Here is a 25,356-nt window from a genome sequence, read left to right on the forward strand (position 1 = left end):
GGAATTAAAGGACCATGCCTGTGAAGGCGGGAACGACAAAGGGAAAGCGACTTATCGCTGATGCAGAGAAAGTCCGCGCGGTCTGGACAGAAGGTCCGACAGCCACAGCACCCGCTTCCACCGGAGCCCAGCCCGGAGCCAGGCCCTTGCACGCTTCAGGTCCATGGGGGCAGGGGTCGAAGCTGCAGGAGGCGGGCTGGAGCTGGCAGAGATGGTCCGTGAGGTGTGAGGGGGACACCGCCTCCGGAATGCAGAAGTGCCCGGGGAAGGTGCGCGTGTTCCCCAGCAGATCCCACTGCGATCATTCGGGAAGGTGGTTCTCTGAGCGGCACTGCTTGTCAGCGCCGCCGAGACAGCCCTCCACCGAAGATGCCGCAGGCTCGCCCCGCAGATGGAGGGGGAGTCAGCACCCGGCTTCACGGCTTCGAAGGGCCAGGTGGACTCGTGCAGGGGCTTGGGCTGCTGCTCACTCGAAGGTGGAATCTCCTCCTGGGGGAGATGCTGTGAAGACTGTTGGGAGGACACGAAGGATCTAGAATATTCCATAAGCTAAGTTGGGGAGGCAGAAGGATTTCAGAGTCCTGATTCATCTTGAGAGAAGTTTAGGCAGCATCACCCCCTACAGAGAAATCCTTCATGAAAGGAAGAGTCGCTCCATGCGTCCGACATCATCGTCTTTAAGAAGCTGTCAGTGGCCCTCTGGTTGGTGCAGCCAGTTAAGCATCTGACTCTCGGTTTTGGCTCAGGGTCGTGAGATCGAGCCCAATCCAGCCCCACATCGGGCTCTGCGGTCAGCGGGGAGTAGACTTGAGATTCTCTCCCTCTCCCTCAGCCCCTCCCCCTCAAAGAAATAAATTCAATCTTGAGAAAGAACTTGCCCCAACCCCCGCCATCCGCAGCCACCACCCAGGTCAGTCAGCAGCCCTCCGCCCCAGGCAAGTCCTTCCTCCAGCATCAGAAGATGGTTCGTGATTCTTTTAGCGACAAAGCCTTTTTGGAGTATGTACATTGTATCCTTTGCGCTTAAGGCTGTGGCGCAGCTGGTCGGCCACAGTGTAGCGCGAGGGCAGCAGGGAGAGCCTCACGCTCGGGTGTCGGGTCTGTCGCGCAGTGAGGCCGGATGGGCTGCGCTGTCCGGAGTGGGGCCACGGCACCTCCCACTGGCACCTGCAGCCTGCGGGGCTCCGGGTGGGCGCGGGTCTACCAGGCTTCCCAGAGCTGCTACACGTTTCTAGTCCATACTTGTATTTCTGCGTGATCTCAGGAAAATCGCTCTCGTTATAAATAGGCCTTCTGCACGCGTCTTCTATTTTTGCTCAGTCCAGAACGTTTCTGGAGCCCCTGCCGCTTTGATCTGCAGACACTTCGCCAAATTCTCAATGCTTAGATTCAGAAACGAATCGTGAATTTTCTATGCACCGTGTTGGAACACTGCAGTGGGCTCACATAAGGTAAATAACAGTTACTGTTAACACGTTGCAAATGGGGACGCCTGGGCGGCTCAGTCAGTTAAGTGTCTGCCTTCAGCTCAGATCATGATCCCGGGGTCCTGGGATGGAGCCCCTGCATCGGGCTCCCTGCTCAGCGGGGAGTCTGCTTTTTTCTCTCCCTCTCCCATGTTTGTGTTCTCTCTCTCTCGCAGTCTCTCTGTCAAATAAAATCTTAAAAAAAAAAAAGTTGCAAATATTTGCATCTCATCATATACTTGCTATCGGTTTTTTAACAGCTTTGTTGAGGTAGCACTGACTACAACGTGTTGCCCATGTTTCAAGAACCATTTTGGGCCCCTGGGTAGCTCGGTTGGTTGGGCAACTGCCTTTGGCTCAGGTCATGATCCTGGAGTCTGGGATCGAGTCCCGCCTCAGGATCCCAGCTCCACTGGGAGTCTGCTTCTCTCTCTGACCTTCTCTCCTCTCATGCTCTCTCTCAAATTAATGAATAAAATCTTTAAAAAATAAAATAGGTGTACCATTTTGGGAATGCAAGCTGGTGCAGTCACTCTGGAAAACAGGATGGAATTTCCTCAAAAAGTTGAAAATAGGGGCACCTGGGTGGCTCAGTGGGCTAAAGCCTTTGCCTTTGGCTCGGGTCATGATCTCAGGGTCCTGGGATCGAGCCCTTTATCAGGCTCTCTGCTCCGCAGGGAGTCTGCTTCCTCCTCTCTCTCTGCCTCTCTGCCTGCTTGTGATTTCTGTCTGTCAAATAAATACCTTTAAAAAAAATTTTTTTTTAATAATTTAAAAAAAAAAAGTTGAAAATAGAGCTACCGTATGACCCAGCAATCACACTACTGAGTATTTACCCTAAAGATGCAAATGTAGTGATCCGAAGGGACACATGCACCCCAAAGTTTATAGCAGCAACGTCCGCAGGAGCCGAACTGTGGAGGAGCAGACGTCCGACAGATGACTGGGTAAAGAAGTGAATACCCGCGTGACCTCCACCCGGATCCAGAGAGAGGACATTTCCTTCACCCCAGAAAGTCTTCTCTGTATGCTGAGCTCTGGCCCCACAGGACGGCTGTGCCATCTGTGGCCCCCGTGCGGCCATGACGTTCGCGTCCCCCGCGCGCTGCCGTCACATCCGTGCGCTCCCGCGGCAGCGTGTGCGAGTCCCTGCGGCTCCCCAGTGTGCCAACACCGGTGTCTCCAGCCTGGTCGACTGTCACTTCCCGTGACTGTCGTCCTAGTTGAAGGCTTCCGTCGGCTTCCCTGAGAACCCAGCCTGCTGGGCATCTGTTCCCCGCTGTCGAATGCCAGCTGGGGGTGTCCAGGACCAGATGTCATGGGGGGTCCCCCAAAGACAGCTCAGCTCCACAACGGGGGCTGGGCAGGGAAATGGACACCTGCCGTCCTCCTTTCCCAAACCCTCTTGCAGCCTCCTGGGCTGGCAATGGGAGGACTGGGAAGCTGACCTTGTGTATTTGGGGCCCAAATACAAAACCGTGGGGAGACGCGGCCTGCGTTGCGCCACCTCGTGAGGCTCCCGGGCAGTTCCGTGGACCAGATCGGCTCTGACTTCCCTCCGCTGCCGTGGCAGCCGTGGGGGGGCTGTGGGCTCTGGGCCAGTGGGGAGAGACCCAAGGAGCGGCCCCGCCCGGTGGCCCAGCACGGTAAAGTGTGTCCTACCGAACATGGTTATGCGACTGCCCACCGCCGGTCTTCTGTGCCAGGAGCCCTCCAGAGAGCAGTCTCTCCCTGGGGAGGGGCTGAGTGACCCCGGCAGAGCCCGCCTCCCCTCCTGGGGGCCAGGGATGAGGGCACGACCTGGACTTGGCCTCTAGATGCTCCTTTCTAAGACCAGGTCCCACGAGACTGACCCAGGCAGAGGAAGGACTCCAGGCAGCCGTAGGGGGCCGGCCGGGCTACCAGGAGCTTGGCCTGTTTCTTGCTTCTGGCGTCACGGCCCCCAGAGCACCTGGAGGGGCGCAGCCCATAAAGCTGGTGTCCGGCCTCCTGCCGGTTCTGCAGGTCCTCCCACTGCCCTCAGGTAGGTGGTCCCGGGTCTGAATGCAGTTAACAGAAAGTGAGGGGAGGGTTCGGACGCCAGGCCCTGGGAGCCCTCCTGCACCATCTCCCCTGCCCGTGGCTGCGTGTGGGCAGGTGACCCGGGAAGCCATGTGCTGTGCGGCAGAGCCGCCTTCCGCCTCCAAGTCTGGGTAGCTGCGTGAGGTCGAGGGGTCCCCACGCCCCACGCCTGTCAGGAAGAGCTATCCTAGTTCTGGGGTTTTCCCAGGGCATCAGCCAAGTAAGCCCAGGCTCACAGAGCTGGCCGGAGCCAGTTTCGGGTGCCCACTGCCAAAAACACTCACCGACAAGACCTATCTGGGCACTAGACACATCTGGAAAGCGTGCACAAAAATGCCAACAGCCACCATTTCTGGATGATGAAATTCTGGGTAATTTTTATTTTCTTACTCTGCTTTTCTGTCTCTCTCTCTCTCTCTCTCTTTTTGCATGAGCATTTATATAAAGTACATTTAGGAAAAAGTCATTAAAAATAAGCAGGTTTAGGGGCGCCTGGGTGGCTCAGTGGGTTAAGCCTCTGCCTTCGGCTCAGGTCATGACCTCAGGGTCCTGGGATCGAGCCCAGCATCGGGCTCTCTGCTCCGCAGGGAGCCTGCTTCCCCCTCTCTCTCCGCCTGCCTCTCTGTCTGTCAAATAAATAAATAAAATCTTTAAAAAAAAACAGGTTTGGATCCTCTGAGACCGGGCCAGGGCGGCATCAGAGTCCACCCCGAAGGCTGCTGGGTTTGCAGGGGTGCTGACGCGGGGCGCCTCGCAGTTCTCAGAGTCGCGGCGTCCAGCCCAGCAGCCTCCGCAGCCGTCCCTCCCGCGTCCGGACCCTCCCCGAAGTCCTGTTTGCCTCCCAGAGCGGGGCCCGGAGCTGAGCACGGGAAAAGAGGCCGGACTGCCATCCAGTGAGGTGTCTCTGGGCCTGGGGTCGGCAAGCCCACAGCCCTGGGAGGGCCACACGGGCCATGAGGACAGGGCCCCAGAACACCAGCACACACTCCTCCCGATCCTCTGACCCTCCCAGGGCTGTGGACTGCCAAGGGGAGGCCCTCGAGGCACTTGGTCGGCCCTAGGAGGCCTCCGTATCTTTGTGCAGTTTGCATGAACATGCCGTCAGGAGGATCGGGGGTTGGCTTTGGGCTGGTCCTCGCAGGAGACCTGGCTCTCCAGCTGGAGGGAAGGCACCGCGTCTTGCCCGTGGCCGGCCCCTCCACGCGGAGCTTCGCGCCGGCCCAGCAGCGCGGGCACGATCGCCCTCATTTCCCCAGTGAGGAGACAGACCCGCGGCTTACCCCAGGTCACAGACTGCGAAGATGGGGACACTGCCAGGACCCCAGCCCCGTCCGAAGGATCCCAGCGCCCTCTGCGTTCTTCCCAGTCCGCCACACCTGCCTGTGGCTGAGGTCAGAGACGGGCCGGACCCTCATGTGGCCAGCGTGAGGACGCGGAAAACCTCTCCAGCTCCCGCAAAATCTTGGCCTCTTTCTTGTCTTTTATGAGGTTAGCTACAGGACAAACATTTTGCTCAGTTTCTGCAAAAATCGTATAATCCACCTACACACCCTCCCAATTTTTGGACGAGGAAATGAAGATGGGAGTGGGCCCCGGCTCGCCCAGGGTCACACGGCGTCTTAGTCCTGAGCCGCCTCGCTCCCAGACAAGCCCCGTACCACAGCCAACAGCACGCCCTAAGCACTGACCCTCTGCTCACTCATTTTATTCTGTTGTATTTGACGTTCCAGGACAGTTAACATAATTATAGTAGTCTCACCCAGCGCTCACGGCGACTGTAGGCTCAGGGATCTGAAAAATAAACGTCTTACGACGCTCTAACGTCCTCACCAAAAATACACCGACCCCAAGTACGCGGCTCAGCCAATCAGCACAAAGTGAACACTCCCAAGTAACCCCAGTTGGGGGTCGGAGCAGCCCTCAAGGCCCCCCAGCCCCCCTCCTCCCCGACCCCTGCCCCCGCACCGCACACCCCGCCCGACTTCTAGCACGTGGAGTCGCGGTCCCTCTTTGTGAACGTGGTCTGAGTCCGGTAACACGTGTCCTCCTGTACGTCGCTGCTTTTGCTCGGCATGAGCTTGGTGAGAATGACCCGTTTCGGGTCTGACCATAACTCGCGTTCTCGTGGCCACTGGGGGCCCCCGCGGGGAGCGTCTGTCTCCCCTTCTGCTCTCAGGAGCACTCAGGGTGTTTCGGGTTTGGGGCTAGTGTGGCCACGGACTGTGCGTGTCTGCGGGCCACGTGTGTCCGAGTCGGTAGGTCCGCCCCAGGGGTGGGATCGCCGTGTGGGCGGGGGTGGCGCTTCTTCGCTCCTCCCCGCGCCGCCACCCCATGAAGACCTCAGCTTGGTGTGTGGGGACGTCCCTGGGGGCGAGCGGAGAACGGGCCGAGGGCCACAGCGGCACAGACGCGCTCCAGCGGAGCACTGCCCCGGCTCCTGCATGTCCGCAGGGAAGGGCTCCCCAGGGAACCCTCCAGATAACCCTTCACAGAGAAACAGAGGCCACACCTGCAGCTGGGGCCCTGGCTCTGTTCAGACTGCCGCCTGGTGATAACCTGCTGGGCCTGCACGGCCTCCCGGGGGTTGGAACGCCCTCCCTGCCCTCCCTGCCTTGGCGGCAGCGCCCCCTTGCCCCATGTTCCCCGGCCCACGCAGTGCCCGCTGCAGGGAAGCGCTCAGTGAGTATTTGTGGGATTGAATTTAGCTTTCTAAAATGCAAGCGCACTGGGCGTGGTCAGCAGCCCCCCGTCTGTCCCGTGTCTGTCCCAGTGACTGCTGCGCTCAGGGCCCTTCCCCCGTCTCCAGCCTCTGCCTGATTCTGTGTCCGTGGTCACATCGCCCTTCCTGGGGGCCTTGCTGACTCCGTCTTGTATGGACCCCTGTGACCACATTGGGACCTCCGATAATCCAGGATAAGCTCCCATCCTGAGCTCCTTAACCTGAGCACACTGGCCAGGTCCCCTCTGACGTGGACATCAACATATTCGCAGGTTGTGTTAGGACACGGAGATCTTCGGGCCGTCGTCCTGCCCCAAACCCAGGAACTACCTGGTGGGTCCCCACACACGCTCTCCTCTCCCGGCCCACATGCCCCCGGGTTCTCCGAGCAGCACCCTTCTATGCCCACAGCCTGGTTCCCAGAATTCTCAGACTCAGTGCCCCCGACCCCCTGAAGAGCCCCCTCCACCAGGGAGCCCCGGAGCTGTGTGCGTGGGTAACGGCTCAGACAGGTGGCACGTATGGGCTCAAAGTCTGGCTCCGCCCTGTGCTGTGTGACCCGAGGCCGGGGTCCTCATGTATAAAATTATAATAATAACAGTTTTTTAAGGTTGTATAAGGCCTAAACAAGAGAATGTGCATAAAATTCTGCAGCAAAGAGCGTGGTGAAGAACAGCTTGATTCAAACAATGGTCCTGTTTCCACGGTTACTGACGTCCAAGGCCCCCCTCCCAGCCAGGCTGGACTCCACACCGTCAGACCTGTGTTCCTCATCCGCGTGCCGAGTGGCCAGTCCTTGGAGCCACCAGGAAAAGCAGGCTCTGAGCCCCGGACTGAGCAGAGGGGCTGGCGTAACTGTGTGCGGCAGGGAGCAATTCTCCATGGAATGTACCAGAAGAAGCGGGAGCATATAGAGGTATCTGGGAAAGCTTCCCGGAGGAGGTGAATGTGGGAAACCTGGAGTGAGGGGAGGCAGCCCTCCTGCTTTGTGCCCCTTTCTGTCACCTCTCCAGCCCCCCATGGCCCTGTGGCGTGAATGCTCGCTCGGAACGAGGTTAAGCCCAAGGGCAGACAGTTACAGATGCTGAGAAGGTCCCTGGGGGTGACTCGGCTCCTCTCTGACCCAGGGCCTCAGGAAGGACGGATGGAAGCCCGTCCCGAGCCCCCAGCTCCCCGCTGGGCTCCACTCAGTCTTCTTAGGGGTTGGGGGCGCAGAGTCTGACTCTGTTCTGCCCCAGGGAGAATTCCTGAAGGACGGATCTCCTGAAGTCCTCCACAGCAAAAACGGTCTGTTGGGATGATCAGACTCTTATGGGGGGGCGGGGGAGCTTTTCAGACTTCTGGGCAACATGCGTTTAGCTGGGCTGCACCTGCCCTGAGCTCCATCAGGGGGCTCCCTGAGCACAACGGACACTCACCCCACTCCGGTCAGGGAACCTCCCGGAGTTCCCACCCACGTTCGGCAAGCCCTCCCTGTGAGCTGGGGTGCGTCGGGACGTGGGTCCAATCAGAGGGCCGAAAGCCATCAGCAGAAGGGCCAGCAAGGAAGCCCGAGTAGGGGGTCTCACCTGGCAGCCCCTCCCTGAGCCGGTCTGGGCCGGGTGCGATGGCCCCTGAGCTGTCTCCAAGTGACCTCCAGCTCCTTACAACACCAGGAGTGCCTGGGGCGGGAACTTTCTACCACTTCTGGACCGCCGGCGTGTGCAGCGGCACGTTGGAGCACGCGGCCCCACGAGTGGCCCCGAGTGCTCGTGCAAGCTCCGTGCCGGGCCCCAAGTGAGCTTCCTGCACTAACCCCGTGGGAGATGGCGCTGGGAGCCGTCTCCCGGGCTCCCTACTTGTAACAAGGCACTGCCACATGTCCTTGGCTTGTGTTCCGTGTTCCATGTGTCTCACACTGAGGGCGACCATCCCCGAGCTACACCAGCCCCGGGGCCAGGCCTGGCTGGGAGGTCAGACCACCCGGGTTCTGGCCTCAAGGCCGTGACGGTTTGCTATGGGGCCTTGGCACATCCTTGCCTCTCAGAGTGTCCCCGTCTGCACGGCAGGGTGACACGAATGCCTCCGGGCAGAGCCATCCTGACACACACGCGAGCCTCGGGCATGGACGCGTGGCACGGTTCCAGGCACGTGGGACGCCAGCGTGACCCCGCTCCCCTCTCCTGTGTTAGGGGGCCAGCCTGCCGGCCCCCGTAGGCCAGGATGCGGCCACTCACATCTGAGCACTGAGGCACCTCGTTGCTTCCCAGCGGGTGCCCTCCGGACATCAAGGAGCAGGGGCTGGACAGGAAAGTGTCAGAACGCGGAGGGCCCCAGCCTGACTCTCCTAGAGATGCTTCTCTGTCACACCCTGCTGCCCGGCCATTAAGTTGGACACAGGGTTGGAGCAGAGGGCACCCTCTCCGTGCTTGGGTGTTCGGCCCCAGCGGTGACCAGAGCTGGCTTCCCCCAGGGCCTCCGCCCCGTCTCCTGGCTGCACGGGCCACGTGCCAGGACTCCAAGGCCTTGGTGGACCATCACTGGAGAGGCCACAGACAGAAGCCGGGGGGTCCCCAGGTCCTGCCCCCTGCTCCCTGATGTTGGGGGTTTGTGCTAGGGCTTGCGGCGGGGGGGAGTGGCATGCCCAGGGCCTTTCCCCACGTGGACCAGCTTGCGTCCTCTCTCTGGGCCTCACTTCCCACAAGTGTATCACAGAGGCCAAGGTGTCCAGGCCTGGCATGTGCACACCTCGCCTGGGGCAAAGACTCACTAAATTTTCAGTCAGTGAAGCTCTTGAAGCACCATGGCCCGGCCGCAGGGCAAGCCCCGAGACGGGCGTGCACATAAATGTTGCTTCATAAGTGGGGAAACTGAGGTTCTGGGCCACAAAGGCGCCGAGGCTTGAGGACCCTCGTCTGGGGCTCCCTCTCCAGCCCCAGCCCTGCCCCAGCTCCAAAGGCAGCTGGCGTGGGGTGTGGTGGGGACCTGAGCCTCAAGCTGCACACACACCCCCCACCCCTCCGGGAGGACCTGCCTCCGGGCCAATCTGGAGCTTTCTCGGGACCCAGGGTAATAAAAACAACGAACACTGACTCCTGCTGAAAGTTCCCACGGCTCTCGGCGCTTTCTGTGTGATTAGCTCCCTGTGAGCCGTGAGACGGGTTATTAGGGCTCCATTTTTCAGATGAGAAAACTGAAGCACAGAGAAGTCACATAAGGTCACACAACTTGTGCGCAGCTGTGTCCTCCCAGGTTCCCCAGAACACAGAGCCCGAGGCAAAGCTTCTGCCCTGAGGCTTTGTTGGGGCTGCACTCCCGGCACAGATTGTGGGGGGCAGTGAGGCGGAAAACGATGGAAAGCAAACGCAAGGTAGTGAGCGGCCCGTTGCGGCTCAGGAGAACAGCTCTTGGTCTCAAGCCCGTGGGATCCCCGGGTTCCTCCCGGTCTCGTCTGTCTCCACGTGAGGGAGCTGGTGCAGACCGTGTCTGGGAGGACAGGGTCAGATGGCAGGCACGGGGCCGGGGCAGAACGGCCCGTCCAGCCCTCAACCTCCCCACCCCATCCCCCAAGACGACTTGTTAACCCCGCCTTGGAGTACCTCACTGTGTTGTCCTTGTCGCTTACGCTGGTTTCTGTGAGGGTTTCTGCCCCGGCCACCAAGAGTCCCCATTTTATAAATGAAGAAGCAGACTCGGAAGGGGGGACTTGTCCTGGCCTGGGTCGTGATCCTATGCCGGGGCTCAGCCTCTGCCCAGAAAACCCCAGCCATGTGGCCCCTGGTCTGGGCCTTCCAGGTGAGGGCAGGAGGGAAGGGGTCTCCGCGACGGACGGGCCGGCCTCTGCCGTGCCCACTGCCCCTCGCCCACCAGTCTCCTCCCTCAAGGGGCTCGTTCCCAGGCAGGCCCCCCGCCCGCCCGGCCCCGTGCCCCCTCGTCAGAACCCACCGCATCCTGTCCTTCCGCCCCCGCGTTGGGGAAGCTCTGCCCTGGTGAGTCTGTGAGGCCCTGGGAGAGGGTCTGAACCTCCGGGACCCCCTGAACCCCTCTGATTCTGTCCGGAGCTGGAGGAAACGCAGCTCGGAGCCGGGGACCCGAAGCCCTCCTGACCGCGGGACATGGGCGCCGCCCTGGCACAGGGCCCTTGGGTGCACAAGGGCCTGGCAGCAGGCTCTGGGCCCCGAGGGTCTGCTTGGGGTCAGGGCAAGAAGGTAGCTCCTGGGGGCAGGGGCGGTGGCATTCTCCGGAGCCCACGGCTAAGACCGGGCAGCCTCGGTCATGGCCCCAGAGCACAGCATTTAAAGCACAAAAACGATGCCCTAGGAACACATTCACATGGTCTCAGAAACAGCCCAGAGGAGTCGATGCTGAGAATAGACAGCAAGGCTCCCCCGGCTGGAGCTGCCGACGCGTCCGTGGGCTATTCTGTTTCTTGACCGTTTCTGTCCGGAACCCCTGTGTCTTGAGAGGGCTCCGCAGGGTTAAACCATACGTCGTCTCCCGCGGTCTTGGTTCATCAGCCGTGAGGGACACCGGTACAAGGACTCAGGTCCCCCTGCCTCCTGCCCATGCTCGGGCACTGTGCCCCGAGCGCCAGCTCCGTGATCCGCTCCGACAGCTCTGGGCAGTGCCCTTGTGCCTCCAGCCGCGTCCCAGCCGCGTCCGCGGAACCCGGGAGCCCTCTGCGTCGCTGCGGGTCTGAAGCCGCCCACTCACCCACCGAGGCTCCGGGCAGCCGCTCCCTGACGCTGGCGGCTTCCAAGGAAGAACATGTACACCCTTCAGCAAAAATTAAACTAGATTTCCCCAGCTTTTCCTACAGCAGATTCCAAAAGTATCCCCGACCCAACGGTATATGTGGAATGGACATTTTTGGGAAGTTTCCTGGGCATGTCGGCGGTCCTCGGGAAACGCGTGTGTGGAACCAGGCCTGCTGGTGGTGACGTCACTGATGGAAAGGCTTAGGAAGGAACCGGCGTCAGGCTCTAGATTTTAAAAGTGGGTCAAAGTCCAGAGGAACATTTAAGGGTGTAGGAGGCCAGGGGTGTGCAGAACTTGCGGACTGCGATGGTCTGGAACGAAACGGAAAGTTGGCCTCGGTCTTCCAGGCGGGGGACACTTAGGGACACGTAGACTTGATTTTCTCCCAACTGTTCACAACGTTGCCACTTTCACATTTGTGCAGGTTGCTTTCCTGGCACTCCAAACCGCCTGTCCCGCTGCTCTGTGTCCGCCCTGACCAGACAGCAGCCCTCTGGGCGCAGTCACTGCGTCGGGAGCAGGGCCTGTTGTCCTCTTTCCTGAAGGAGCCACGATGCCACAGTGACCAGGGTCACACAGAAACCTCCGCCTTCCAGGAGCGCACATTCTGGCTCACGGGTAGATGATAAAAACCAGAGCATCCCAGAACTGGGTGACGGTAAGGCGCACGCAGGAAGTAAACAGAAAGGGGGCAGGGCGTGCCGGGGGGAGCTAGGTGCCCGCCCCGTGGCTGGAGAAGGCGTCCTGAGAAGGCGACATCTGGGCAGGGCTGAGGGAGGCGAAGGAGAGACAGCCAATGGTTGCGGACCGTGCGTTCCCCACGGGGGAACACTGTGCAAAGGCCCTGAGGCAGTGGGAACAGCAAAGAGGCTGGTGTGGCTCAGGGCCCAGCGCTTGGAGGAGGTGCTGGGCCCGGGGTAAGGACCAGGGCTTTTGTTCTGACAAGGGACAAGGGAAGCTTTCGGAAGGGTCCGGCACAAGAGCGATGCACTCTCCCCTATAACCGAGCCTGTGCGGCCACACCCCTGCGCAGGGCTCCAAGACTCCACTCTGCTCCCTCAGGTCCAGCCCTGGGAAGGCCCGTCGCCCACAGCTGCTGGGGGCAGGGGCTCCACCGCAGCCGGCACACCGCGGCCGTCCGCTGGATCCGGTCCAGGACTCTTCCTTCCCGCAGCCCCTCCCGCAGCCTCCCCCTCATTGCCCTTTCCCTCTTCTTTCCCAAACCGCCGGATCTAATCTCCCAGAGAAGGAAATGCCCTCTGCGCACACGTTCCCACGGTGTTGTTCCAGGTCAGTGGGGCAGACCGGTGGGGGGACCGTCGCCCCCAGGCCCCGGTACAGGGAAGGGGGCAGAGACCAGCTATTCCCCCAGGTGCAGTGGTGCCCCGAGGAAGCCCCACTGGCCACCCCCCATGCCGGCACCTCCCCACCTCCTGGTTGGCTCCTCGCAGAAGTCGCCCCTTCTCACCCACCCCCTGCGGCCACGCTCAGGCTCCCCGGGCTGGGGTCCCTTCCCCTAGGTCGCTCAGCCCCGGAACACAAGAACGGGGAGCTGAACCGTGGCCTGTTAACCCCAAAGCTTGGGGCTTTCCTCCTGCTGTGGTTGCTCACCTCGGGGTCTGCTAAGGGCTAGAGCCCTGTCCCTAGAAAGATGGGACCAGTGGGGACACACAGAGCCTGTGATTTCAGGAGCTTCCCACACCCCCGGCTAGGAGCACACCTGTACCGTCCACAACCCTGTCTTACCGCTGGGCCCGGAGCACCCTGGAGACACCCTACGTCCGCTCAGCAAGCCCTCCCCACCCCACCCTGCGCCCCGAGTACCGAGCAGGGGGGCCTCCAGCTGCTGCAGAATGAGGAGGGAACTCCCAGACCACACACTGCGGCAGCAAACTGCGCGTTCTTCCCGGTAAGTCGGTGGAAAGAACTGTGACCCTCTCCCCATCCTCCTCCTAAGGGCAGAACATTCAGTCTGTCCCTGTCGCAGAAACTGTCATTTCTAACTTTCACCTGAGTCCCACCCCAGCAGCGTCACTGTGGGAGCTTGTCCTGGGGTGACGCGCGGATGGGCCAGGCACGGCCAGTCGCTGCGGCAAACGACCTCGATGGTCCTCCCACGATGGGGGGCTAGGGGAGCCAGACCTCTGGTGGCCAAGGAGCCCAGAGGGGCGGCCCTACCCCGGGCCACGCGGGGCTGGGTACGGGAGCGAGGCCGCTGCCACAGACCACGCCGGCCACCGGCGGGTGAGAGGACACAGCCCCCAGCCTCTCCCTCTCCCCGTGTCCCCCTGCGCGGGCCTAACTCAATCCCGCCGACGTCCACACAACTCTGCTAAACCAGGCTCGGTTCTCCCCGTCCTTCCCTTCAGCCCTGAGCCCAGCACCGACCCTCTGCACGGCCTGTGCCCTTGGTCCTGGGGCCCAGCACAGGGGACAGCAGCCTTTCGGCCCCAGCTCTGCCATCTCCCCAGGGGGCCTCTGGTCTGTCGCCTGCTCTGAGGAGCGGCTGCCCAGACCCTCCCATCTCGGGGGCCCCAGCACCATCTCCTCGGTGGCCCTCAGGGGCCTCGTCATCTCCACCTCAGAAATGGCCCAAGGAAGACCCTCCCTGTACCCCTCCCCGGGACGGCTCCGTTCCCAGGAACCCTGAAATTCGGGGGGAGGGGGGGCGGGGTGTCCTGGCTAGGCCCGTTCACACCTCCCTCCAAACCCTTCTAGGCCTTCATCTCGGCCAAGAACTGGACATCGTTCTCTGACTCGGGGCCGCGTGGCTGCTGCTCCCCGACCCACCACTCCAGCGCGGTCCCGTGGCACGCCCGAGCCCAGAAACAGGCCCCTCCACCCGGTCACCGTCCCTGTCACCGGTCACCGTCCCTGTCCAGGTGGCCGGTTCCAGGCCTTTGCCCACATGATTCAGTCAGTCCAGTGGAGGCCCAGAGGGGGACGGGGACCCATGCAAGGTCGCAGGGAAGGGGGCAGGAGTGAGGGTTCGGCCTCAAAGCCAGGCTTTGGGGCCCCGTCCTGTGTATGGCGAGCCGCACCGGCAGGCAGCACCCTGAGGCCGGAGGCCGATGTTCGAGTTGTCCCGCGGGCTGCGCACTCCGCCTCGGCCCGCTGTCAGACGGCATCCCAGCACCCAGCGGACCCCACCGTCCCTTTAGGCTGTGCCACACAGGGATCGCCACCGGCAGCTCCTGCCTGGGGTTCCCACCCGTGTGCCCAGAGCTCATGCCCACTCAGAGCCCGGAATGCGTCCTCACTTGGAAGCATGGCCTTTGCCGTGACGACGACGTGGTATGCGGTCAGGTGGGCCCCAGTCCCAGGACGGCCGACCGCGGGCCAAGGACAGGGTGAGGCGCGTAGGCACAGACTGGGGTGCGGCACCTCCAAGCCTGGGCCGCGGAGGGCACGAGCAGAGCGAGGAGAGGCCAGGGAAAGGCCCTCCGGGATTCCCCCGGGGTGGCGGGGGGGAGGCGCCGCTGCTGCCCGACCTCCTGCGGCCGAGCCCCAGAATGGGAGACCATGACCTTGTGCGCTTCCGCCCCCCCTTCTGTGGTGCTTTGCTCCAGCTTCAGGGACCTCTACACAGGGAAGGGGGCTCTGTGGGGTCCAGAGGAAGCCCTCTGTTCCTCTCACCCCGCGTCCGGCCGTCCTCTGCTGCGGCTAGCCCGCCGGCGCCCTGCTTGCCTTCTGCCAAAGGGGCGGATCCGTGCTTGTATTTCGGTGCCCTGGATGGTCTCCGGCCTCGGTCCCTCTCCCAAGTCTGTTTTGGGGCCGATGCCTGTGACAATGACACGTCCTGGAGGGCAGGAGTCAGGGACCCCTCAGCGGGTCCTCGTCCGGGCAGGGCCTGGGCAGGGAGGTCGGCGGGGAGACTGGCGGCCGGGGCTCGAGGGGCACACGGTGAGCTGGGCGAGGCTGCAGCTCGTGGGCCCTGGGGCAGCGGCTGCGGCCGGCCGGGTCCGGGCGCACCTGGGGCCGGGCTCCCCTTCGGCTCCAGCCACCAGGGAGGCCTGCCAGGACGGCAGGGGAGGTGGAAGCCGGAGCCCACTGGCCAGGCTTCCGGCAGATTTGCATCATAAAGAACGCGGCTTCGTTGAAATTCTCCTCGCCTCCCGGGAAGCAAAACTCAGAAGAAAAGTGAAGTTTTCCTCCTGAGCAACTGCACTGCCCGGAGCCTTCTGGGCTTCTAAAAATAGAGAGGAAATGGGCCTCTTCGGGCCGCTCCAGTCGCCGCCTCCCAGCCTGGGGCCCGCCCCCACGGTCCACTCAAGGGCAGCCTCCCGCCCCGTGGGACACCGGCCGCAGAGGCCACGCAGCTCTGGAGCTGGACGCGGCCGCCCCGGAGGAGCCCAGCATGCCGGATAGCGCGGAGGCCCCGCAGGCCAGCGGCCCCGCCCGGGAAAGCTCGGCCGCCAGGTGAGCCCGCCGTCAGGCCGGTGTCCGTCCTCTGGACTGGGGGCTCTGCCCTGGGGTCCTGGGGCAGCTGCACCCTCTGAGCCTCAGCCTCCCCATCTGGGAAATGGAAGGAAGGGCCCGGATGACCCGCGGAATGAGCTGGGACGCAAGTCCTTTGAGCTGTTACTTGTGTCCCTTCCCTGTGTGGCCAAGAGGGGCTCAACTGAAAGGGGACTTGTCCCCCAGGGGTGTGAGCCCGGGGCTGCTCTGGAATGCGGGAAGGACCCCTCGGTCCTTAAGAACCTTCCTTATCTCCCCAAGGGCCCTTGGCACATGGAGTTGATAAGAGGCGAGGACGGGGAGAGCTCGGGCTGGCTGTGTGACCTTGGCAGGTCCCTGCCCCTCTCTGGGCTGCGGCCTCCCCGAAGCCCTCGCACTGTGTGTTCTACCAGCCCGCGATTCAGAGGACTCAGACATTTGCTGGCACCACGCAGACCCAGGCCCTGCCCGCCCGAGGTGCGGGGGCTCCTGAGAAGAAGGGACCCAGTCCCTGCCAGAGCGCTCAGCCGGGAGGCAGGAGAGGGCAGGCATCTCCAGAGTCCAGACATTGTGCTCGGTGCCCAGGAGGGGCGCCGGCCACTGGGGAGGGAGAGATTTCTAACTAGGGGCGCCGGCCACAGTGAAAAGACACGCAGAAAGTCAGGGACTTCGGGGATGGGAGCGGTCCGGGCAGCCGCTGTGTGGGATCCGACGGGAACAAGGGGTAACTGCCAGGTCTGAGCTCCAGAGCGCCTGGCCTGTTCAAACAAGACAGGGTAGGAGGACAGAAGGAATGTTAGCGAGCTTCAGATACAGAGGCCCCTTACAAGGGCTGGGCCCTGGGTCTCCAGGGAACCCTCCAGAAGCAGGGGGCCTTGCTGGCCAGGCCGCGAGAGCAGGTGGTCCAGCCTCCCTCCCTGGACATGGGCCGTACCCTGAGGGCCAGTAGGCCCCTTGAGGTGGCTGGCGGAGCGTCCTCACCGAGGGGTAGCTTCAGGTCGTCCCGGCACCGCCTCCATCCTGGGGGCGATGCGCTCATAGGCCTGCCTCAAAAGCTCACCCTTTGACAGGAAGCACCAGGCTCTGCTGGTTCGCTGGGTTCCCCATGCCCGTGGACAAGCGTTGGGGTGGGGGGGAGTGTCAAGAGCCCGGGGTGTTCCGAGGTTCGCCGAGCAGGTCCACGGGGACAGGGGTGGCCAAGGGTCCTGTGCACGGGCTGGGGCCCAGCCGCCCTGGAGGGGCTGGACAACAGGGCCCGCAGAGGCTGAGCCCGGTCTGTGGACATCAGGAAAGGGAGGCCGTCAGACAGGGACAGAGCCCCTGACGGGGAGAGAGGGCTAAAAGTGCAGTTAGAGGACCTGCCCCTCCGCCTTCTTGCTGAGAGGCTTTGGGTAAGTCGTCTGGCCTCCCTGAGCCTCCATCCCACCCTCCGTGCCCACGAAGACAGACCCTGACCCTGCTGGCCTTGCAGAGAAGTCAGGCAGATTCCGCAGGCTGGAGAGGATGGCCTGGTTCCGGGAGCAGAAGGCCATGCTCGAGGCACGGGGGACGTCCCGGCAATGCGGGGGACTCTGAGCGGCACGGGGGGATGCTGGTGGCAGGTGATCTTGGGTTCCTGCCACGCTCTGCTCTGGACCGACGCCGGCCCTGGGCGAGGCTGGCTGGCAGAGCCTCGGTTCCCCGGTCCGGTCCGCGGCTGTGACACCGCGACACCGTGACACCGTGGGCCCGCTCTCCTCCAGTAGCCCGAGGGGGGGCTCATCCACCCACCCCGCTCCCAGGACTGCAGAGGGGACGGCTGGAGGTCGGGGGAAAGGACCTGAGAGCCGGAGGAGGGCTGGCACACCAGCCAGACCGATGAGAACTCCCTTCTGTGCCTGAGGGCAGAGCTGGCGCTGGGCCTTTTGGGCAGGCTTGAGGGGAAGGAGCAGAGCGAGATGCCGCGGGGCTGGAGCAGGGTCCCCCTGAGACCGCGGGGGGAGGCCGGACCAGACGTCGGGAGCACCACTGGGTGTGTGCAGAGCCCCCGTTGGAGTCTGCGCTGGTACAGAGAGCAGCTGCCCGAGGCTGAAGAAGCCCAGCTTGGAGGAAGGCCTTCCAAGGAACCAGGGGAAGGAGCCGTTCTGGGGCTGGGAGGCCGTGGACGCCCAGGGGACAGGCAAGGGCACCGCCAGTTCTGAAGGTGTGGGTGAAGGGGAGTCACGGGCCTCGTTAGGCCGGTCAGGACGGGCCGGGCTAACTTCTAGGTCTGGACAGGCTGGTGTGGCCAGGTGAGGGGTGGCCGCGGCCGGAACAGCCCTGAGGAACCCTGAGAGCACAGAAGCGGAGGAGAGCCTGGGGTGGGGGGCTGGCGGGGGGTGCTGGAGTCTGGAGGCCGGGAGACGGGAGCCTGCAGGCCGAGTCTGGCCCCGGGAAGGACAGAGAGAGCACCACACTTGCCCCGGGCTCCCCACGGCCCCTCCCGGCAGGGCCCACCCAAAGACTGGGTGCAGAGAGATGGCCCGCGGGAGCCAGGGACGTGAGGCCGGCCGGGGCCCAGCGAGCCTGGGGAAGGAGGCTGTTCTCCCTGACGGAGCTTCCCAAGGAGGACAAGCGGTGAGCTCCCCGTCTCTGCGGTGGCTAAGCCTAGGAGGAACAGTTAAAATGCAAATACCAGGGGAAGGATACAGGTCTTCGAAAGAAGGGGGCTACCCAGTACCTCCGGGTTCTCCCCGGCCTCCTCCCTGCTCCCCTGTGTACGGAACACGGCTAGGGCGGGGGTTTGGTTTGTCATTGTGTTTGTGTGTTTGTTTCCGGCATCTTTATTGTCTTTCTCTGCTTTCGCGAACACACGTTCACTTATGCAAAATCATTCATCGTTGACTGCGTCGGGCACTGTGCTGAGCCCAGCAGAGTCATCACGGAAAACCAGGCAGGCTCCCGACCTAAGGAGTGAGTTTACATCCGTGCCACGAGACCCACATCACACTGTAGTTGTGCAATGGCCTAGGGACCCATCATTGCGAACGTGCCGCGGAGGGACTCGGGAAAAGGGGGAGGGGATGTGAGCAACGACGCCAAACACCACTCAGAACTGCTGAACTGGCACATTTGTGTTACATGTTTCATCGCAATAAAGATGATCTTTAAAATGTTGGTAATGCTTTTAAGGAAATTATGGACAACACGTAACAGATGTCCAGCCTAGGCTTGACAACACCTTAGGAGAAGCAACACCTAAGCCGAGACCTTAGGTGTCGAGGAAGGGGTGATCAGGGGAGCTTTCTAGGAAAAAGGCACAGCACATGCAAAGGCCCTGAGACGGGAAGGAGCTCGGAGTGTCTGAGAACGTGCAAGGCCAGTGGGCACAGGCAGAGAGCTTGGGAGCCTGCGAGCCCCAGGAAGGCTGGTGCGGGTGCCAACAGTCCCTGGGCAAAGGGCACATCGGTAGAGTCAGAGTGCCCGGTCCCGGACTTCTGAATACAGATCCTGCAGGATGCAGTCCTTAAAGGGGATGCCACGCTGTTGTCTGGGTACAGCAGAGCCTAAGCTGGCCTGGAGTCGGGACGCTGCGCCCAAAGCTGACTTACTCTGTCCCCACGCAAGCCCTCGAATGGCAGACCCTCAGGTCAGTGGGGTTTTTTTTAGGTCACTGAGTCTAACCTGCTCCGTCACAATGTTCATATATTATCAACCTACCCTGACTTGAGAACTCCAGTGATGGGGAACTCACTACTTCTTTGTCCCTGCAAAAGGTATGGTTTCATTTAAAGAAATCCCTACATCACTCTCTCCTCCCAGGCAGCCCTGGCTCCTTGCAAGGGAGCCGGTGAGGGACGCTTGAGGTCAGGGCTGGGATGGTGCTTTGAAAACTGTGACGGTCATGGCCATGTGAGGGACGTCTAGGACCGAGCTCAGACTCTAGCCCCAAGCGGCTGTAAACTAGACTTTACCTATGCAGAACCTAATGGGTCGCGTCCTGTGTTAATGGAAGGAAGTTGTTCATAGAATGCACAAGGGTGAGTAGGACTTGATGAGTGGACTCAGCGACGCGGTAGAAATGCCGAAGGTTTCATCGTCCCAGAACGTTCTTGTCCTCGACAGTCCGCCCTCGCCCCTCTTACATAAGCAGCCCGTGGGAACAGACCCTGCTCTGGCAATTTCTGGACGTCCTGGCAACGGGTCACACAGCAGGTGCCCGTCCCCTCCTCCCTGTGAGACTCACCCCTGCGGCTAAGTGTTTCTGCTTCTCACTCTTCGGCCCAGTGGGGTGAACGCTGCTCCAGGCTCTTCCATACGTGGATTATCCGTTCTTGTGGGCATCTGGGCTGTTTCCAGATTGAGGATTTCATGAGCAGAGCTGGAAGGAACATTCTTGCCGAGCCTGTTTTGTGATGGGCGTATTTGTTTTCTTGGCTCAACCCCTGGGATCCTACTGCCGGCTCAGGGCGGGGGTGGGGGGTGGGGGGGGATGTTTGAAGAAGCCACAGACGTCCCCACAGAGTCGGGGTCTCCGCCGTCCCGCATTGTTGCTGGCGCTGGGAGCGCTGTTCTTTGCGAGCCCCTGGGCGGGGTGAGCGGTAGAGTCCCCCTGGGTTTCGGTGTTCGTTTCCCTGCCCATGGCGTTGAGCCTGTTTCCAAGGGCCGACCGGCTGTGTCTCCACATTCTGTTGTGAGGTCTGTTCAGATCTCCAGCCCATTTCATAACTGCGTTTAGCCCTCTTGTTCTTGTTTGTCTCTTGTTGAGATTCTTCCTACGTTCTGGACATCAGTCCCCCACTAGCTACAGGGCGTCCCAGTACTTTCTCCCACCTGTGGCTTATTTTCCCTTTTGCAATGCTGTCTTGATGAGCAGACGTCTTCTGTTTGATAAAATACAGTCTCCCTGGGGCGCCTGGGTGGCTCAGTGGGTTAAAGCCTCTGCCTTCGTCTCGGGTCATGATCCCGGGGTCCTGGGATCAAGTCCCGCATCGGGATCCCAGCTCCACGGGGAGTCTGCTTCTCCCTCTGACCTTCTCACTCATGCTCTCTCTCACTGCCTCTCTCTCAAATAAATAAATAAAATCTTAAAAAAAAAATCCCATCTCCTTGGGGCACCTGGGTGGCTCAGTGGGTTGGGGCCTCTGCCTTCGGCTCAGGTCATGATCCCAGGGTCATGGGATCAAGCCCTGCATCGGGTTCTCTGCTCAGCGGGGAGCCTGCTTCCTCCTCCTCTCTGCCTGCCTCTCTGCCTACTTGTGATCTCTGTCTGCCAAATAAATAAATAAAATCTTTTAAAAAAATCCAATCTCCTTTTCTCTTTTATGGTTGGAGACACCGTGTCTTCTCTAAGAAATCTGCCTCTGCCGAGGTTAGAAGATACTTCTCTAGGTGTTCTCCCAGAAGCTTGATAATTTTAGCTTTTCCATTGATGTGCATGATCTATGTCAAAGTAATATTTTTCCACACATTGATTCAAGTGCCATTTTGTCGAAAATATTTTTTTCACTATTAAGCTGACAAATCTCCTTTGTAAAAAAAAAAAAAGAAAGAAAGAAAGAAAAAGAAAAAAAAATCATTTGACCATACGCATGTGGGCCTTTTCCTGGACTTTCTTCCCAGAGCCAGTCTTCCATCCCGATGTTCCTACCTTACTGTCTCCTTTGCCCTGACTGCATCGTAAGTTTTGAAACCAGGCAGTCTTGGTCCCCCGTGTGGTTCTTTCCTCCTGCTTGGGCAACGGCCAGTGCTGTTGGCGGCCTCTAGGTTGTTCTGGGACTCTTGTCTCTGGATTCCGTGCAATGGCCACCTCTGGGCGTGCGCCGAGCTAGTGACTCATCTCTAACAAGTGGAGAATTGCAGAAGCCGTGGGATTTCACTTCAGAAGTTGAGTCACAAAAGGCTCATGCTTTCACCTTTGTTTTCTTGCTCGTTCTGAGGGAAAGGCCTCTGTGGCAAGGGCCGAGGGAGACCTCTGGCCGAGAACCAGGGAGCTGAGGCCCTCGGCCCAATGATCTGCCAGGGACCAAACACGAGCAAAGACAGGGGTGCACTTGGAAGCCGGTCCTCCCCCAGTCGAACCTCCAGATGAGATGCAGCCCGGAGAACAGTTTGACTGTGGCCTGTGCGAGGCTTTGAGCCAGAGGCACCAGCAAAGCCACACCAGACTCCTGACCCCCAGCAGCTCTGAGGTAATAAGTGCTTAAGTGACCGCATTTTAGGATGTTTGTTATGTAAGGATAAGTGACTAACACGCTCGCTCCTTTGTGTGCCCACGCAAAATTTAGAATCACCGTGTCAGTCTCCGCAAAAAAAGGCTGTTGGAACTTTGACAGGGAATGAGGGAGACTCTTCTGATCCATGAACATAGTCTGTATTTTCATTTATTTAGGTCTTTGATTCCTCTTATCTGTGATTTGTAATTTTCAATGTAGATTTCTTGCACACTTTTTCTTCCATTTGTTCCTAAGAATTGTATGGGTTTTGATGCTATGTAAATGTATTTCACACTTAATTGTCTAACATATATTGTTGGTAGATAGTAATACAGTTGATTTTTTAAATTATTGACCTTGTATTCTGTGATGTTACTAAATTCTTTTATTAGTTCTAGTAACTTTGGGGGGAGGCCCTCCCTAAGATTTTTTATTTGCACAGTTTTGTTATCTGTTAATAAAGATAGCTGTATTTCTTCCTTTCCAGTCATTTCTTGTCTTATCGCACTGGCTAGAACCTCCAATGGAACTTATGTAGAGGGGACATCCTTCCCTGTTCCTGACATTGTTGGCATTTCCAGTGATCTTCATTCATTTCTGGAGATTTGTGGTCCTTCTGGTGCAATCCCCGTAAGCCTCAAGCCAATAACGATTATTTATTATTTTTCTTGGTTTCCGTGGTCACGAGCAGCTTAGCAGAGGGGCTCTGCCTCAGGGTATCTGGAGGTCACAGTCAAGGCATCAGTCAGCCAGGTGCCAGACATCTGGACTTGGAGGACATGCTGAAAACTATTTGTTTCCTGTGGACACTGTAACAGGTCACCACAAACCTGGTGGCTTCAGACAGCAGACATTTATTCTGAAGTTCTGGAAGTCACACTTTCATTGGGCTCCAGTCAAGATGTCAGCAGGGCTGTGCCCCCCTCCAGAGGCTCTCAGAGAGACTCTGTCCCTCACCTGTCCATCGTCCAGCATTGGTCCTTGACCTGAGGCTTCATCACTCCCATCCCTGCCTCTGTGGTCACACGGCCTCTCTCCTGTGTGTGTCTCCCTCTGCCTGGCTCTTATAAGCATACAGGGGACTGCAGTTAGGGCCCACCTGGAGGGTCCAGGTCAATCTCCCTATCTTAAGATCCTTAATTTAATCATGTCCACAAAATTCCCTTTTGTGGTATAAGGTAATAGTCACAGGTTCCAGAGACGAAGAGATGGATATTTGGGGGGACAGTTTTCAATTTACCACATTGGTTGTTGGCCAGAGACTTTAATTATGCCAGTGGACCTCTCTGTCGGCTTCTTGAGAGATAACGGCCAGAAGAAGCAAATCTATAGAGGAAAAGTAGGTTAGCAGTTGCCTGGGGTTGAGGGGCTTGAGAGGAAATGGGAAGTAACTGCTAAGAGGGTTTCTTCTGGTGATGACAAAAATGTTCTCAAAGTGACCATGACGATGACGGCCCAACTGTGAAAATACTAAAAATTATTGAATTTTACAGTTCAAATGGTTGCTTCTTCTGGACAATTAATGTCAGTGAATTCGTGTATCATCTACCGTGAATGGCTTCTTTCACTAATCCTGCTTTCGCGAATCAGCCACGTCGTGCTGTGTGACCGTGCTCGTTCCGTGACGGCCAGCTCACATCCAGTGCAGGGATGCGCCCCATTCCACTCACCCTCTCATCAGCTGGAGGACATTTGGGTTGTTTGCACTCGATGGCCACGGTTCATGACGCTGCCAGGAACACATGCACGGGGTTTATCTAGACATGTTTGTATTTCCCTCAGGAGTCTATGTGGGGATAGAGCCACAGGGTCAGAGGATGACTCTGTGCATCACCTTTTGAGGATCTGCCAGACTGTTCCCTACTGTGGCGACAGCCCCCCGGTCCCCAGCAGCCGTGTGCAGGGGCTCTGATGCCTCCCACCCACCCAACACTCCTCCTCATCTCTCTGACTACAGCCATCCAGGAGTGGCGAGGGGCGTCCCCATGGTTTTGATCTCCTGACGCCTGGCTGTGCTGAGCGCCTCTGCATGAGGCTGATGCCCACTCGAGCATCTTGCAGAAATGTCCACTGAGACACATTGCCTGGTTTTTTTTTTTCCAAAGATTTTTTACTTATTTGACAGATAGAGAGCACAAGCAGGCAGAGAGGCAGGCAGAGAGAGAGGGAAGCAGACTCCCTGCTGAGCAGAGAGCCCAATGTGGGGGCTCGATCCCAGGACCCTGAGATCATGACCTGAGCCGAAGACAGAGGTTTAACCCACTGAGCCACCCAGGCGCCCCACACACTGCCTGGTTTTAATCAGGTCTCTTGTCATCTTGTTGAGTTGTAAGGGTTCTTTGTATATTCTACATGTAATTCTCTTCGCAGAAATATAATTTCTAATGTTTTCTCCCGTTCTGCAGGTTATCTCTTTGCTTTATTTATGCTGTCCTTGAAGCACAGGAAGGCTTTATTTTGACGTAATCCAATTTATGTGTTTTTCTCTTGCTGCTTCTGCTCTTGACATCGTGTCTCAGAAGGCTGTGCCTAACCCCAGGCCTCACAGATTTGGATTTTCTTCTAATGGTTAAAGTTTTAGCTCTTACCGTTAAGACTTTGACTTTCATTTTTTGTGTGTATGGTGGGATCCAACTGCATTCTTCTGCATGTGGATATCCAGCTGTCCCAGAGCTATTTGTTGAAAAGACTATTTTTCCCCTACTGAATGGTCTTGGTGCCCTCGTTGGAGACCAGTAGACGGTACCTGCGAACTTCAGTTCTGGACTCCATGCTCTGCCCCCTTTATCCGCACACGCATCCTTGCACTGCACTGCGTTGTCTAAATGACTATAGATGTGTAGTGAGACTTGAAATCAAGAGGTGTGAATCCTTCAGCTTTGTTCTTTTTCAATATTGTTTTGGCTATTCTGGGGCTTTTGAATTTTCATATAAACTTTAGACCAGCTTGTTGATTTCTGAAAACTAAGTCAGCTGGGATTTTGTTAGGGATTATGTTGACCTGTAGATCAGTTTGCGGGGGGCGGGTAATTGTCATCTTAATATTAAATCTCTTGGTCTTAAGATGACTTTCCATTTGTTTAGATCTTAATTTCTTTCAACAATGTTTTGTTTAATTTTAAAAAACATTTTTTCTCCCTATTCTTTTGATTGAATAATTTCTACTATTCTGTCTTCAAGTTCACAACATTTTTCTGATCATCTCAAATCTGCTGTTAAGCTCATCTGGTGGGCTTTTCATTCAGAGATTGTACTTCCCTTATACTTTCCATTTTCATGGGCAACCCTGCATTATTCATCAATTATGTCGCTATTTTTTCTTTTAATCATCAAACATGTGTTAGGAACTGCGTTAAAGTCCTGGCACGCTCATCTCAACATCTGCGTCAGATCCAAGTTTGTTTCTGTTGACTGCCTTTTTTCCTCAATTTTGGCTCAAATTTCTTGCTTTTTTGGATGTCTGGTCATTTTTTGTTATATGCTAGATATTGTTATGATAGGTTGGGAATATGTTGATTCAAAGGGTTTAAATCTGCACGAGCGTCAGCTGGTGTCTCAGCCACAGGGCTCTGCCTTTCTGAGTCAGTCACTCCTAAGAGTTCCCATGTTGCTGGCTGCAATGGCCCCGGAGCCTGGCAGACACCCAGCCACATTCGGGCAGTGTGTACGGTGCTTGAGAGTTTGAAGTCTGGAGTCAAACTACCTGGCTTTGAATCCCAAATATTCTGATTACCAGCTGCGTCAGCCTCAGCACGTCAGCTCT

At 58.7% G+C, this 25,356-nt stretch overlaps 1 protein-coding gene across 2 annotated transcripts in view; it reads left to right on the plus strand.

The window, feature by feature from the left end:
• Positions 1-15,209: 15,209 nt before the first annotated feature.
• The window catches only part of ACSBG1 (acyl-CoA synthetase bubblegum family member 1), a 40,547-nt gene continuing 30,400 nt past the window's right edge, over positions 15,210-25,356 (plus strand). Inside the window, exon 1 of one of the 2 annotated variants that reach the window (XM_046009912.1) lies at positions 15,210-15,402. In XM_046009912.1, coding sequence (XP_045865868.1) covers positions 15,341-15,402 — 62 coding nt within the window. In that variant the 5' untranslated portion in view covers positions 15,210-15,340. The remainder of the gene's footprint in view (positions 15,403-25,356) is intronic. The other variant, XM_046009914.1, reaches the window with a different exon arrangement.

The sequence above is a fragment of the Meles meles genome, chromosome 6 (genome assembly GCF_922984935.1).
Source record: "Meles meles chromosome 6, mMelMel3.1 paternal haplotype, whole genome shotgun sequence".
NCBI lineage: Eukaryota > Metazoa > Chordata > Mammalia > Carnivora > Mustelidae > Meles > Meles meles.